Source organism: Nuphar pumila, chromosome 5, assembly GCF_984573655.1.
Source record: "Nuphar pumila chromosome 5, dmNupPumi1.hap1.1, whole genome shotgun sequence".
Lineage (NCBI taxonomy): Eukaryota > Viridiplantae > Streptophyta > Magnoliopsida > Nymphaeales > Nymphaeaceae > Nuphar > Nuphar pumila.
Genome location: NC_143253.1, coordinates 26458405 through 26473148, shown reverse-complemented (window position 1 = coordinate 26473148; position 14744 = coordinate 26458405). Strand labels below are relative to the sequence as shown.

The following is a 14744-nucleotide window of genomic DNA, read 5'->3' as shown; positions in this document are numbered from 1 at the left end:
CTTCACGGGCTGATCGGAATTTCTTTCATTTAATCATTTAATTGCAGCGGCAGGCAAACATTTTATAGCAAAATTTTCAACTAAACATTGCATCAAAATACAATAATAAGTACGTTGACAAGAAAATTGCAAGATGAGCACAAGCTAAGTTTACATCATGTCATCAATACATATAACACCATTAACCGCCCATGTGCTTATGTCGCCTTCCCTAGTTTTTTTTAGATAGACATACCCCCACCAGTTATTCAACATACCATTGGGTTTTGAACCTGCAACGTCATATTACAAGGTGATCAGGTAGGCTCCACTGAAAATGCTGCCATTTGATAGGCCATGCACAGATAGAAGGTAAGTGGAAAGGTCGGTGGATCTGGGCTGCCACTAATAGAGCCAGTGGATCTCCAAACGTCCGTGATGCCAGTGTGTGACGGGCTGTTATGCAGAAAATTTTGTGTTGTTGGTTATCAATCTTTAATTAATGTTAACAGGTGTAGAAGTGCCGGAGTAATAACATTTGAATGTCCCAAGCATCAATGGGAGCAATGCAGCCAACTTGGCTTCTTTTTATAATGAGGAACCTTTACGAAGAACCAGGCCACTTAATGAGCTTGCCTCCTTCCCATTAATTAATGTCACCCGTAAATGTTTTGGAAAATCGAAGGCTAAGAGAGAAGAGAGAGAGGGACACGTTTTTAAGGCCAATATGGGCCTACATTCACAGGTAGGGATGCACACAAGCCGAGCTTGGGCTGTTCAAGCTCGGCTTGGACAGAAATACCATTGCTCAAGCTTCGAGGCGAGCTTCAATTATGCTGTCCAAGCTCGGCACGGTTCTGAGCTCGAGCTGAGCTGAGCTTGACAGAATTTAAAAAATGAATTAAAAAAAAAAATATTGTTTTCAATCTTCATTGGGCAGGATTCCAGAAAACGAATTAAAAAAAACATTTTTACAATTTTCATGGGGTGGGATTTCAAAAAATGAAAACCTTGATTACAAATTTCAAGGGGGATGATTGATTCCCCGTATGCATGAAACCACGTTCCTGAAAAGGGAACCTATTATTTTGGTTCTAAAACCCCACACACCTATTGTTATTAGGGTTTTTGTCCTGAAGTTGGCTCCTGAAGGGAGAGATAAGAAACATGAAAGAGAGAGAGAGAGATTTTGAAGAGGTTCGGCCAATATGGGCCTACGTCCATGGGAGAGGCTTGTTTCTTCCTGGCCTAAGCCTTTACAACTTATACGTCTCATTTTTTCCTGCGTTTTACTATTTGGTAATTCCACGTATTTACATTTAGATAAGAGAATATTCCCTAATGCTTCATCTTCATTTGACTTGAAGGTGAGGACTCTGCAGGGTGATAGACGTGTTATCTTGGACTAGATGAGGGAACCACCAAATGGGCGTGTGTGATAGACTCCTGCCTTGCTCAAAATCTTTCTTGATAAGATTTCCTTGGTCCTGCATTTCCACCATTAATTAGAAGCTTCTGGAACTGCCAAGTCGTTTGGCTTGATGGATCCAAGACTGGAACTGGAGTCGATAATAACTGGCACTAAAACCCTTATGGAGTCCACCAGTTAAAAAGCACCGGCACACCGGTGAGAGTTGAACTTGGGATGAAAGTGTCACCACCTTTTTCCTCGGCCCAGGCCCAGTACAATAATGCCGCCCGAGGGCAGATCTGGTACAATGCGATGTGCGCTGCTGCACCTCATCACCCGCCATGATTATAAAATGCAATCATATGATAAAAAACAAGTGCTTGAGAGAGAGAGAGAGAGAGAGAGAGAGAGAATGGTGGTTGAGAGCTCAGCAGCAACGCCGCTTCTCCCGAAAAAGAGAGGATCCATCAGGATGGTTCTGCTCGGCACATTCGTCGCCGTATGCGGCTCCTTCGAATGCGGATTATCTGTGAGTTCCCACTGAATAACTCGTTCTCTTTACAGGCATCCCTTAGCCTCCTGGCCCTCCTCCCATCACACCACAGTGTGCAGAGAGAGAGAGAGAGAGAGGTTAGAAAAACTTCTACTGCCGACAATGCCTTTCTGAGCTTTGGTGCTGATCAATTTGTTTTTCAGACGGGGTACTCCTCTCCCACCGAATCTGCCATCATCACCGACCTCGACCTCACATCGTCTCAGGTGCTCTCCCAACTCAACCACAAATTTCTTTCTTCTTGTTTTCTCCTTGTACTTCTACAAATCTAACCTCAGAACTTAGACTCGCGAGCCAACTGGACGAGCTTGCTCAAAGTTTTATTCGCAACTTCCACCATCCCATTTCTTTATTTCTGAATTCGTTGAGTGAACTTCAGTACTCGGTTTTCGGTTCCATATTGACGGTCGGTGCAATGGTTGGTGCAATAACGAGCGGACGAATCACCGATTATATCGGCCGGAAAGGGGTAAAAAATGCGTCGACATGGCCTCCTCTCCTTTCTCCGTCATTTGTTTTTACTTCTCATGGTTTTATTTTTCTTCTTCGTTATTATTCTGTTGACAAAAAAAAGCAGGCAATGGGAATCTGTTCCGCCTTCTACATTGCTGGATGGATCGCGATTGCCGCCTCTAAGGTTTTTTGTACAACAACAATTCAATTGACTTTAATTTGACTCTCCTGCAGAGTGTTGCTATATATACATGCATCCTTTCTTTTAAAGAAGAAGCTTTGCCAGCTGTTAAGACTGATCAGTTTGGTTCCACAGGGTGTTTGGTCTCTTGATCTGGGACGACTGTCTCTGGGCTTTGGAGTTGGGCTTGGCTCTTACGTGGTAATCTTCGTGTGTAGAGAGAGAGAGTGAGAGTTTCAATTGGGAACGGATATGTGTTGGGCTTGTCGCCACAAATCAATCGAGAGAGAGAGAGAGAGAGAGAGGAATGGGTAGGTGCCTGATGCTTTTTGTGCTTATCAAGTGTTTGCTTGGACAGGAGTTTTCAGGTTGTTTTTCAAAAATCTGACCTTAACCGATGTGTTTTACATGAAGATTTGTTAGAAAATGACACTTGGATCATGCTTGTTTTTTGTTTGTTTTTTTTGAGAAAAAAGATGATTTTTAAGCAATGAATGCTTTTTTTTTAAATTGTAGACTGCTGAGTTTTGAATCTTGTAAAAACCTAGCTTGTGTTGGAATCAGACAATCTAAAAGTAGATTATCCACAAAATCAAAAAATATGGTATGGTCAGATTTTAGAAAAAAATAAAAACAATCTTTCCAAGTGATAGGCATTAATAGCGTGCACCTACCCATTACTTTATATATTGAATTATTAATTATAAACTTGTTATTGGTGGACCCATTTGATCCGTTTGTCAATAACTTTTAAGTCAACAAGTCCAAGTCACTTTTTATGCAGCGGTGCTAGCATGCATCTCCGACGCCGATGATCATCCATCTCAACATTTCTTGAGATGGACATTGCATCCATCTCGAGAAATGCCAAGATGTGTGGCATGCCCACTGTGATCATCGCAAAATTTTTCCTCTCGTAATGTTCTCTCTCTTCCTTCTCTTTTCCTTTTCAACCTCTTATTTTCCTCCTTTTTGAAAGGAGAAAAGATAAAAGAACGGAAAGAAAGAGAGAAGAGAAAAGAAAGAAAAGAAGAGAAGAGAAACTCTTTTGCGGGTCTCACTTGACCTTAATTTTAAAAATATTTGAAATAACTCGCCTCCGTTTTTTAAATATTTGCGGGAAAATTGGGAGACGGGATCCGCTCGTCGGTACGAGGTTCGACCGTTCCTGGCGCCTTTACCAGGGGTAATCGAACCAAGGGTCGAATTAATGCCTTTTGTTTTGCTAAGAAATTATCTAAGTATTTATCCTAAAAAAATGCACAATGAATCATGTTTGTGCAAATGCAAAGATATATGCTCTTTTTGAAAAAAATGTTTTGAAGAAATCCCAAGTGAATCCGATAAAGTGAAGAAATGTTTTCTAACTTAGAACTTAAGCTTAAAGTTTTAAGTTTTTAGAATAATCAGGAGCTTGGGAAAATAAATCTGGAATTTGGAAGTTGATCTTGAAGTCTTGAAATAAAAAGAGAATGAAGGAAATTTTCAAAGTCATAAATGGACTTTGAATTTAGAAGTTTGAACTTGGATGAATATTTGGAATGGGATTGAATTTTAACTTTGAAGTTTTGAATTTAGAAGGAAATGTGGGAAATCTAAAGGAATTGAGAAATGAAATTGATTTAAAAGTTGGGATCCGAATCCAAGGTTTGGATTCTGAATATAATTCAAAGTTGAATTTTGAATTTAGGATGGGAAATTGATCTAAAATCTAGAATGAAATGGAATTGGTTTTTAAGGATTGAAATTAAAGTGGAATTTGGATTTGGAATTTTGAATGGAATTGGATTCAATATTTGGAATCCAAGATGGTATTTGGATCTGAAATCTGAGATTTGAGATAGGGTTGGACTCTGGATCCTAAGATGGAATTGGATCTGAAGTCTGAGATCCAAAGTAGAATTGGATTCTGGATCCTAAAATGGGCTTGGATCTGAAATCCGAGATCCGAGGTGAATTGGATTCTAGATCCTAAAGAATGGATTTTGGATCTGAAGTCTGAGATCCAAAGTAGAGTTGGATTCTGGATCCTAAGAATTGGAATTTGGATCTGAATCTGAGATCCCAAAGTAGGGTTGGATTCTGGATCCTAAGAATTGGAATTTGAATCTGAATCTGAGATTCAATGGTAGAATGAGGATCTGGATCCTAAATGAAATTTGGATCTGTGATTGGAGATCCAAAGTGAAATAAGGGTTTGGACCCTAAATGGAATTTGGACCTGTGATGGGAGATCCAGAGTAGAATAAGGATTTGAATCCTAAATGGAATTTGGATCCGTGATTGGAGATCCAAAGTGGAATGGAGTCCTATACTTGGAAATCTGGATCCAAGTTGAGACTAGGATTTGATTTTGGATTTGGGTTTTGAGAAGTCCAAAATAGGACTTTTAAAGATGATCTGTTTTTTTTTTAAGATCCAGATTTGAACTTGAGGAGGTTTGGGTTTTTGAGATTCAAAAGTCAATCTCAACTTTGATTTAAAACTTTGAAGAAAAAAACTGGATTTAGAATCAGAAGATGAATTTAGAAAATTCAAAGTTAATTTGAATTTTGAAATTGAATTTTGAATCGAGTTTGGAAATTTGAAGTTTGAATATGAAATGATTTTGAAATTTCAAAGTCAAATTGGACTTTGAAATTGAGATAGGTTTGAAATTTGAAATAGAAAAAATGTCAAAAATCACTTGGGTTTTTGAAGGAATTTTGAAAAATATGATGCAATTCTACCCTATATGATGAATGAATTTGAATAAGTTTGAAATTGGACTTTGAAAAGCTATTTCATTCTTTAAATGAATTAAAATAAGATTGAAAATATAATACATCCTTGACTATGGTCATTAAATGTATTATATGATAATCTATATTTAAATTCAAAAAGAAGAATAAAATACATTTTTAGTGCTTTTATAGAATTTAAAATGAAATCAACCCTCAATATACCCTGACTATGGCCATTGGTATATATTTTGAGTTAATCCTAAGTTAAATTCTGATAAAAGGAAAAAAAATATTTTGAGAAAATATGATGGATTTTGAAAGTGGATCCAGTGTGGATCCAATGTTATTTCGTAAAAGATAAGAATTCTAAGTTTTGTTCACACCCCGACTATGGCCGTTGATGTAAATCGTCAACTTATACTTAACTTACCTCTTACGAAATGATGCACGTGCCATTCGTGTTACCATTTGTGAAATTTTGAGAAATTAAAGGTGAAATGTGATGAAACAAACAATTTCTAGAATATACAAATGCCCATACATTTTAATTTAATGCAAGACATGAAAATTTATTATCTTCTAAGTATTGTAACTTGGAATAATTAATTTTACAATTTCTAAGCTAAGAACAAAAGTGATCCTTTTCACATATTTTCCTGCAAAACAGGGTTAGTACAAGATGATACTGTATGTATATAGAAAGTGATGACTTCACATTGAATCCCAAGATACAACTAATGGAATGTTTGGGTGCATGCATTTTATTAAGAGGAGACAACGCGAATAACAAAGACATACCTTGAGATGATGGATCGAATGAATATCAAAACATACCTGAGATATCCAAAACTAATAGAAAGATTAATACATTTTGCAAAAGATAAATGTTGTTCCTTAGGAAAAATTGCAAATGTATCTACTTTGGTCTAAGGTGTTACACCTATAATTATACATGCTGGAATAGGAATATGATCACTGTATGCTGAATGTCAATGAAGACTACAAATAGTAGTGTTATGGGGAGGGTGACAGTAGCAATATGCAGCTACAGGGGCTATGAGGTTGCAGCAGGAGGTGGTGGCTGCTGTGAAGGAACGGCTGGCATAATAATGGGATAATGTGGGCTGTGCATAACCAGTTGGTGCTGGAGGTATGACTGCCAGTGTGCAGACTACAGTAATGAACAGATTTTTGAACAGGAAGTCTAAATTCTCTTATTTTCTGCAATAAGTCTTACGTTAAAAGCTTCCTGGATCTTGATTCCACTTCTCCGAGCCCTCTGAATTTTGAACAGAATTTTTTTTCTTCCCCACAATAGACACATTCCTATCGATGACAGATCTAGCATAATTGATTTGTGATGTATACAGTCCATGACCATGACTATGTATTGGATCAATAAATACTCAGGAATAATGAATGATAGTTCTGGGTTTGTAACTTTATTCAAGTGGGGTTTCATTATGGGCGACAGAATCGGCCCCTCATTAAATGAACAAGCATGAATAAATTGAATAATACTTAAAAAGAAAGAAAGAAATTTTATCACTTCACAATATCAGATTTTATCAAACTGTCAAGAGCTCATTATGGCCTCCCTGAAATGATGAATTGCATACAGCAGGGAGGCAGGTATAGCAATCACTTGTGAGAACAAAATAGAGTAGATTAGTAAACCAGAGCACCGAAAGTCCAAATACTGCAACAAATTAAGAAAACGATCTAGAGGAAAGAACTGAAAACTAGCTTCAACATATATTTAGAAGGTGACCCAGGGCTCCATAGCTATTCAAATAGGCTTTCCTAGGAATAAAAAAAAATCACCGAGATTCAAGATGGGATCAAAAGTTCTATGGGGAAATGACAGTATGTATATCTTGAACCCAGAACTAATCTAACTCCAATTACAGAAATATAAAAAAAAATTGACAGGAAATTGCAAGGCCCAGAATATCATATGTGAATCTGATAAACAGAGTAGTAATGAAGCAACTAAAACGCTGAACAGGGGAAACAAAAATAATTAACCTGCTCGAAGAGCTAAGCCAAATAGGAATGAATTTCGACTCACAATTATGAGAACTTTGAGGAGTTTTCTTGAAGAACGAAGTCTGATGTTGCCCTGCTCTTGGATCATGAGAGTGTCCATCCTTTGCGGAAAGCGGTCACTGAAGGCATATTCCAATCTCAAAAGGTCCCAGGGGATATTCTACACGAATGTCTGTGCCATATTTGTAACCGCTGCCAGGTTTGCTCCTTGCACCAGCGGGATCTCCTTGAACAGTTGATCCTGATCCAAGGTTGCTTCCACAGTTAACAAATATTGCACAATTTTTCACCAAGTCCTGTATTGATTGCCACAGTGATATAATCTTCCCTTTGTGAGTTGAGTTTTACGCGGGTCTACCACCGACCTTGAGAATTCCTCACTCACGCCACATATGATCCCCTCAGTGGGTGAAGGTACGATTCATATGGAATGGCTTGCTTTACCTGTAATGATTAATTAATGAATCAAACTGCTAAATGGTATATTCACTGTAAAACATCCCAGACCTGGCAGCATATGACAACTTACCTGGCGTGGCAATGTTTATGCGCATAGTAAAACTCCTGTCCATGAAAGCTAGGATTCTCAACGGATTGTGATGAATATATCAAAGGGGTGTTGCCGTTGATATGCAGTGACAGAGTATAACAACAAAGGTGCGCAAACGTTGCAGTAGCTATGCAAATGCACTATTAACGTGCAAATGTAACAGAAAAAGACATTGCTAGTAGCAAAAAAAAAAACAATGTTACAATAGCTAATGTTGTGGACATTCCACTGTTCACGGAATTGACTGCGATAACTTTATATGAGGGAGATGGTCTAGCCACTGATGGTGATGAGGCTGGAGGCTGCTACGTTGCTGTAATGGCTGATAAAGCCATAGGTGGGCATTTGTCTAAGGATGATGTATATACTTAATGGAAACAGAATTATAAGGGCTGCATATAACGACATATGGTGAAATATCAAGTAATAGATTGTGAAAACATCAAGTGCTATATTCTGAAAGACGGGGGAACTGCCGTGAACTAGTATACCAATACCCCAAAAAAAAAAGAAAGAAAGCATAATGCGTTAAAATGAAGGAGCTGAAATGAACAGCCAGTGGGATGGGTCCAATGTAACTACAGATAAAATGCTAGCTCAACCAAAATTCCTAACATCGGATCATATCAAACGTCACTCTGCTTCAACTGTAAAAGGGTAATAAGCAGATCTGAGGTGCGGTTGTAGTTCTGTTTATTGGTGCTCAAGCATTCAATGTTGGTCTGAAATAGGTTTGAAAAGGATGGATGATGTGAAGCAGGAAATCAAAATGTAAAAATTAAATACAGACCAAAAATCAATTTGAAAAGGGGCGTTAAGTGTTGTGCATAATCTAATACCACGAGGCAAAACTGCAATCTCAACTAATGAAATATAATGACTGGAATGAACCCAATGCAACTGGAAGGAGAATCAAAGCAAGAAATCAAGTGTAAATTGAAGATTAAAATGTATAATGAAAAAAAAAAACGGAAACAGGGAGTTAAAACATTTTGTGATATATGGGATGATGATTAAAAAAATTTGATGAGGTTCAAATAAATACGAAATCAGCAAGGTCTGGATATGATTTATGAATAACAGGAATAAATGTTGGAGTAGAAAACACACAGTAGCCATGGCAATAGGCAGGTCGACCCTTCTTCAGCTTTGCTATTCAACGGAGGAAGATGGAAACCGATCTCCGGAGTTCTGAAAGAAAAGCATCGATATCAAGTATGTTGTTACCATACGATGCCCCTTTGTTAGCCGGCTTAATGGGGGATCCGATCTATGCAGTCAATCCAGGGAAAAGGCATGGTTCTCTTGAATCAAAGAGGAAGATTGAGAGGGGGAAATGCAAGAGGAACTTTGAAAAATTTGGGGTGTTCACACCCACCTTGCGGCAACGCTCCATATAATGTGAATACAAGTCATAATCCCATTCTTTTGAACCGATTTTCTGCCGTCTTGGCTTAGGTCAAGCTCAAGAATATGTCATTGCTTGACAAAATCCATTCTAGTTTTACCAACATCACATCATAGAAAGGCCTATGAAGTTTGAAGATCCACAATCAACGGCATGTAACCACCTTGGTTTTGTTGCTAATGCTCTAGATGGGTCTCACAATTTTTTTTCAGAGTCGTTCATGCTCTGGATGAACGGCAATTAGGGGAACACCGATCCCATCATTCTAAATAGGATGGGTTGCATCATACATTCAATCTTAGTCATCCAATCAACAGCTAGATGGTTCTGGATGGCTAGAATTGAATGTACGATGAAATCCATCTTATTTCAAACGATGAGATCCGTGTTCCAACTAGGGAATATATAGATCGGACGACCGAGAGCAAAAGCCAAGAAAAGGGATCTTTGGAAAGGTGTCCCCGTTCATTTTTCAGTGGGAAGCAACTGTGTGACTGGCACATCCTCGACAAACACCCCCCAGCTTTCAGGGTTTATCACTTTGTCTAGCACATAGAAGGTGCTTGATTTCAAGTGAGGTTGCATCAGGTGCAATCACATTCCACATTTTTTATATGTGGGTGCTCAAGTGCAGCACCACGTTTGAAATGTACAATGCGATTACACCTGATCTTTTTCCGTTTCAATTCGTGTCAGTTGGCCACACAATTACTATACTTTTCACTGTAGGAAGCGTCGTGAATGAACTACAAAATCCGTGGTGATATTACAATTATAGTAATGATGTGTCTTAGAATTCTCTCAAACAGGTTCCGGCAGGGGCGTAGCTAGGGGGGGCAGGACTGGGCTGTAGCCCAGTTCTGCCTCCCGAATCAGTTAAATTTTTTTTTTTTTTTTAAATCCCAGTCCTAGCCCAGCCCTGACTGCAGCAAATAGTTTGATTTGTCCACATGAAATAGATTTTTATTAATAATTGTAGTCATTTTTTATTTTATCTAAAAAAAAATTTTCGGGGGCGCTGCCCCCAAACCCCCGACTATCACACAAATAAATTTTTTTTTGCTACACCCCTGTTTGCCCCCCCCTCACATGAATTCTAGCTACGGCCCTGGGTTCCGGTGTACATAGCAGAAATAGCACCCAAGGACTCGAGGGGAGCGTTCGCGACAGCTTATCAGGTAAATGAATTTTTTTAATAAAACAAAATCAAGTTACTGATCTTGTTGCTAAGAGAGACCAGGTCATCTGCAAAATCATGGGGTATTCGGTGTTCTAAGGTTCTGACAGTCCCCTCCATCTCAGCCATTCATCGTGCAAGTAAGTGCGACCCATATATCCTCACGGCCCACATGGAATCATCAGCAGAAGCGCCATTAGCAGCCGTTGATCCCATGCTGATCTTAACATGCCAATAACCTGTGATTTAATTTGGCCAATGTTGTCAAATCGGTTCATTAATTAAGTGGATTGGTTTGCAAAAAAATCGATCCAAATTGAATTGAACCCTAACTTGTCACCCTTCATTGAAATTGTGATGACCTGCTTGTTTCAATACATGCTACTTACATTTGGCCCTAGGGTCATTCCTTGTCCCTACAAATCAAGTACAATCACATTGCACATTATGTTCGAATCACTGTCCCCCGCTTGAAATAGGATGAAATGAACGCGGGGGGCGGTGATTTCAACAAACATTCGATGCGGTGGATGCTCGGAACGGTGTCCACTGCATCCTTAAAAAGGTATTATTTTTGTAACACTCCTTTGCCTGTTATAAAAACAACTGGAAAACATACAACAACAACAACTGGAAAACATGTTAAAAAAAAATCAGGGGTAGGGCCCCCCCGAGACTCTCTCTCTCTCTCTCCTCACCGACGTTGGGGATGAGGCCGCCGGTGAGGCTATGCGAGGTCATCGGGGATGAGGCCGTCCGGGAGGTTCCATTTTCTTTCTTTCTCTTTTCTTCTTTCTTCTTTTTTTTTTTTTGGTTTGAATCAAATTTATTTTTATGGTATTTTTAGGTGTTCATATGTGAGGGTTTTCTTAGGTTAGGGGTTTTTGTTTAATTTTATTGATTAGGGTTTCTTTTTCTTGATTAAGGTGTTTTCTTCTTCTTTATTCTTTTCCCATCAAACAAAGGGCATTTGTTGGACTTGAAATAAAAAGAACGGGACGAACAGAACCAATGTTGTATTTCGTTATGTTTGTTCATTTCATTTAATCTTGGACAAGACATCAAAGAACCCTCAAGGAGACTTTGGGTTCATTCCCACGAAATTGCCTAAAAGCTTGAAATGTCATATTCAACCGAACATGAGATTTCAAGTCTGATTTGAAATCAGGGAAACCCATGAGATTTGCCTTTGGATTTGGAAACTCGAACTTAAATGTGAGCACCTTCCATTATATTACATGGACATGCCATTTCAGTAATCCCTCCTGACACGACTTGACTGACGCTGACAAGTACAGTAATATTTTAATATTTTTAATGTTTAAAGTATTATTTTAATAAAAAATATATTTCTAACATAAAAATATAAAAATGATTTTTTTAATGATTAAAATTTAAAAAATTCCATGTCCTCGTATCTTATTTAAAAAAAAAAATCAAACTTGCAGGTCAACCTCATGTCATCACATGTCCTTGTCCCTTTGTGACATGGCCCTCCATCTTACTGTAGAGGCACACAACTGCCAGGCAGTATCCTAGAGATGAAGCTCAAGTGCACTGGCGCACTTTTAGTGTGTAATATCATTGTACCTAATCCACCTTCATTCCACTTTTTATTAGTTGTCATGAGGCTGTGAAAAATCATATCCAAACATACCATTTCAATAATTGTTTTTTATTTAATTTTACTTCATAAAAATAAAGAACAGTTAAGTGAATCGATCCGAGATAGAATCAACCCATTTCAATCGAATCGACCAAAGTTTGGTAGATTCCAGGGTTTACATGTATCACCATTGATAATGTGTCGATTTGATTGCTATCCAAATCAATTTTTACAAGATTGGATTGGGCCAATGTCCTGATCTACTCTCCTCATTGTGGGTTACTAAGTTGGCAGGATGGTTGGCTGGTCACCACAATTAACCAAACCGTTTAGTCTATTAATCGAGTGTCAAACAAAACCTTTTTCTCTTCATCGTCTTCTTATTTATTGTTTTTTAATGAGCTAGAACATAATTTTTTTTTGGACAAAGCTAGGACATAATTTGTATAGAGAAAAATGGATACAATAATGAAACTTTCACAATAGTAGTAAGCTTCAAAAGAGTGTCATTTTTGTTCCCAAATGCAGTCATGAGAGAGCAAATCCAGACTCCAGTACTCGGCCCAAGGGGGTGGGGCCTTGGCTGCTAAACAGGCAGTCAAGGTTTGATTTTCATGGGCGTCACCCCTCTGCGCAAGCATAGGCCCCCGGATGCTGGCACGATGATGACTGTAGGTATGGCAAGCTGAGTCAGCATGACCAGGTCTTGAGGTTGGGTGTGGTTTCTCCGGGTTATAAATTAAAAAAAAAAAAAAAACACTCCAGTACTCGTGGCCGAGTACTCTACCCACACAAAAGTATAGAGAATTGGCCGAGTGTGATAGAGAAAATCATCGTGTGCCGGCACATCTCCTTGCGTACAGGGGGATCATGCTTGTGTGGGGGCATGGTCCAGTGTTAGGAGGCGAACACTTTACAAGTGTTCGGGTGGGGGGAGAGTTGTGTCGTAGGCTCGGCCCCACTTTTCAATAATGGGTGCCCCTTTTTTTAATAGGTGGGCAGCCACTGGATTTGCTTCTTGCTTGTGTTGGTTGGGTGAGGGGACAATATGGCACCCATTAAATTAAAACTGAAGCAACAACTAAGGGGCTTTGCAGAGAAATAATTTTGTGATCAGCCCTTTTTATAATTTTGAGATGGGAGGTTGCCAGTTGTATCTCTTTGTATAGAGACAATCAATTAAATGTAGCTTTTTGAAGTCTGTTATTGCACACTTTTTGCATGCTGCTGCAGCAGATCACCGACACCGACCGTCTGCTGTTGGGCACCACAGCTGATAGGTTGTATCTCAAAGAAAGAACAGATCACAGATCAAATGCAATCACAATGCTGAACCTGACTGCCCTTCATCTCACTGTTGGACCCACAGCTGTGGGTACCCAGAGATGGAGGGTATTCAGGTGTAGCGGCACACCTTCCGTGTGCAATGTCATCCGCACTCTCCCAAGTGGGTGCACAGGTGCAGCATACGATCATACTGCACTCAATCCTACTTCTGGTCCTGTCTTTTGGAGGACAGATTAGGTGATTTTTCAAAACACAATTATTTTTATGTTTTGAAATCATCACCACCACCATTCATTGTGCAAGCAGTGAGACCCACCAAAAGGGCTGATATCATAATTTCACATCGCATAATATTGATTGCAGGGTTGGACAGTGGTGATTTAAAAACAAAACAAAAAAATATTTTGTTTTGTCGAATCTCCTGATCTGTCAATCTTTTCAGTGATGAGTTATGGTCAATAACTTTCTAGCCCTTGGCTTCCAGAATTTGATGACATGTATGTCAGTGCTAGTTTCCAACCCTGGCACCAAGAGTTAAGTTAAGAGTCAGATTACCGATTTAAGTCTCACCTTCTGAATTTTACATGATACCATCATGTGCTGCTGTTTGCTACCTTCTTCAAGGATTCCATGAACATGAAACATTTTTTTTTCTGACAAAAAATATATTATGTATTCATAGAAAAGAGTAATTACAATATTGAGTGAGAGGTCTCTCGGAAGAAGAGAAGGGAACCGATGGTTCAATAAGAGTTGTACATTGAAATCGGGACCTTTGAAGCTACACTTAGTTAGCATTTCCCTATAGGCTGCATTGACGACAATGTTGTGATGTTGTTGTTCATCTCCGTGCAAGAACGAAGCATCGCCATGCAAAGGTAATCTTTTGGCCTCTTGACTGAAAAGTGTAAATTAACACATTCAGTAGGGTTGTTGGGGGTGCTCCATTGAGGTATAGGTGACACATACTTGTAAAGTTGTAATATGGAATCTCCTCTTTTTAAGCACTTGGTCTGATAGTAGCTTGTGAAGTATCAACCATGCGTTGATGGATCTCCGAATAGGAAAACATGCATCCTACAAAGAGTTTACAGGCATCTGATGTGGTGTACCAAATGACCGATAGCATGATTTGATGGTGGACACACCATTGTAAGTGTGCTTCCAACATATCCCATCATTTGTATTGTTGGGCTTGAAAGGGAGCAAGTCTTTCATGAGATGCATCCATTCATCAAAAATAATAAAATAAGAGGTGATGGATTGCCTCTTATTTGGATCATCCAACCGCATGATTTGTCCCAAAAAATGCAATCATTGCTTTTTTGCCCCTAGCTGCCCAATATAAGGCAGGATACATGTCTTTA

The 14744-nt window shown here is 38.9% G+C and overlaps 1 protein-coding gene across 1 annotated transcript in view; it reads left to right on the top strand.

The window, feature by feature from the left end:
- The first annotated feature begins 1862 nt into the window (after positions 1-1862).
- LOC149837196 (sugar transporter ERD6-like 7) overlaps positions 1863-14744 on the top strand; it is a 28078-nt gene continuing 15196 nt past the window's right edge. Inside the window, exons 1-6 of the mRNA XM_090007991.1 lie at positions 1863-1919; positions 2087-2149; positions 2323-2412; positions 2521-2580; positions 2713-2778; positions 10408-10485. Of these exons, the coding sequence (XP_089864117.1) occupies positions 1863-1919; positions 2087-2149; positions 2323-2412; positions 2521-2580; positions 2713-2778; positions 10408-10485 (414 nt within the window). The remainder of the gene's footprint in view (positions 1920-2086; positions 2150-2322; positions 2413-2520; positions 2581-2712; positions 2779-10407; positions 10486-14744) is intronic.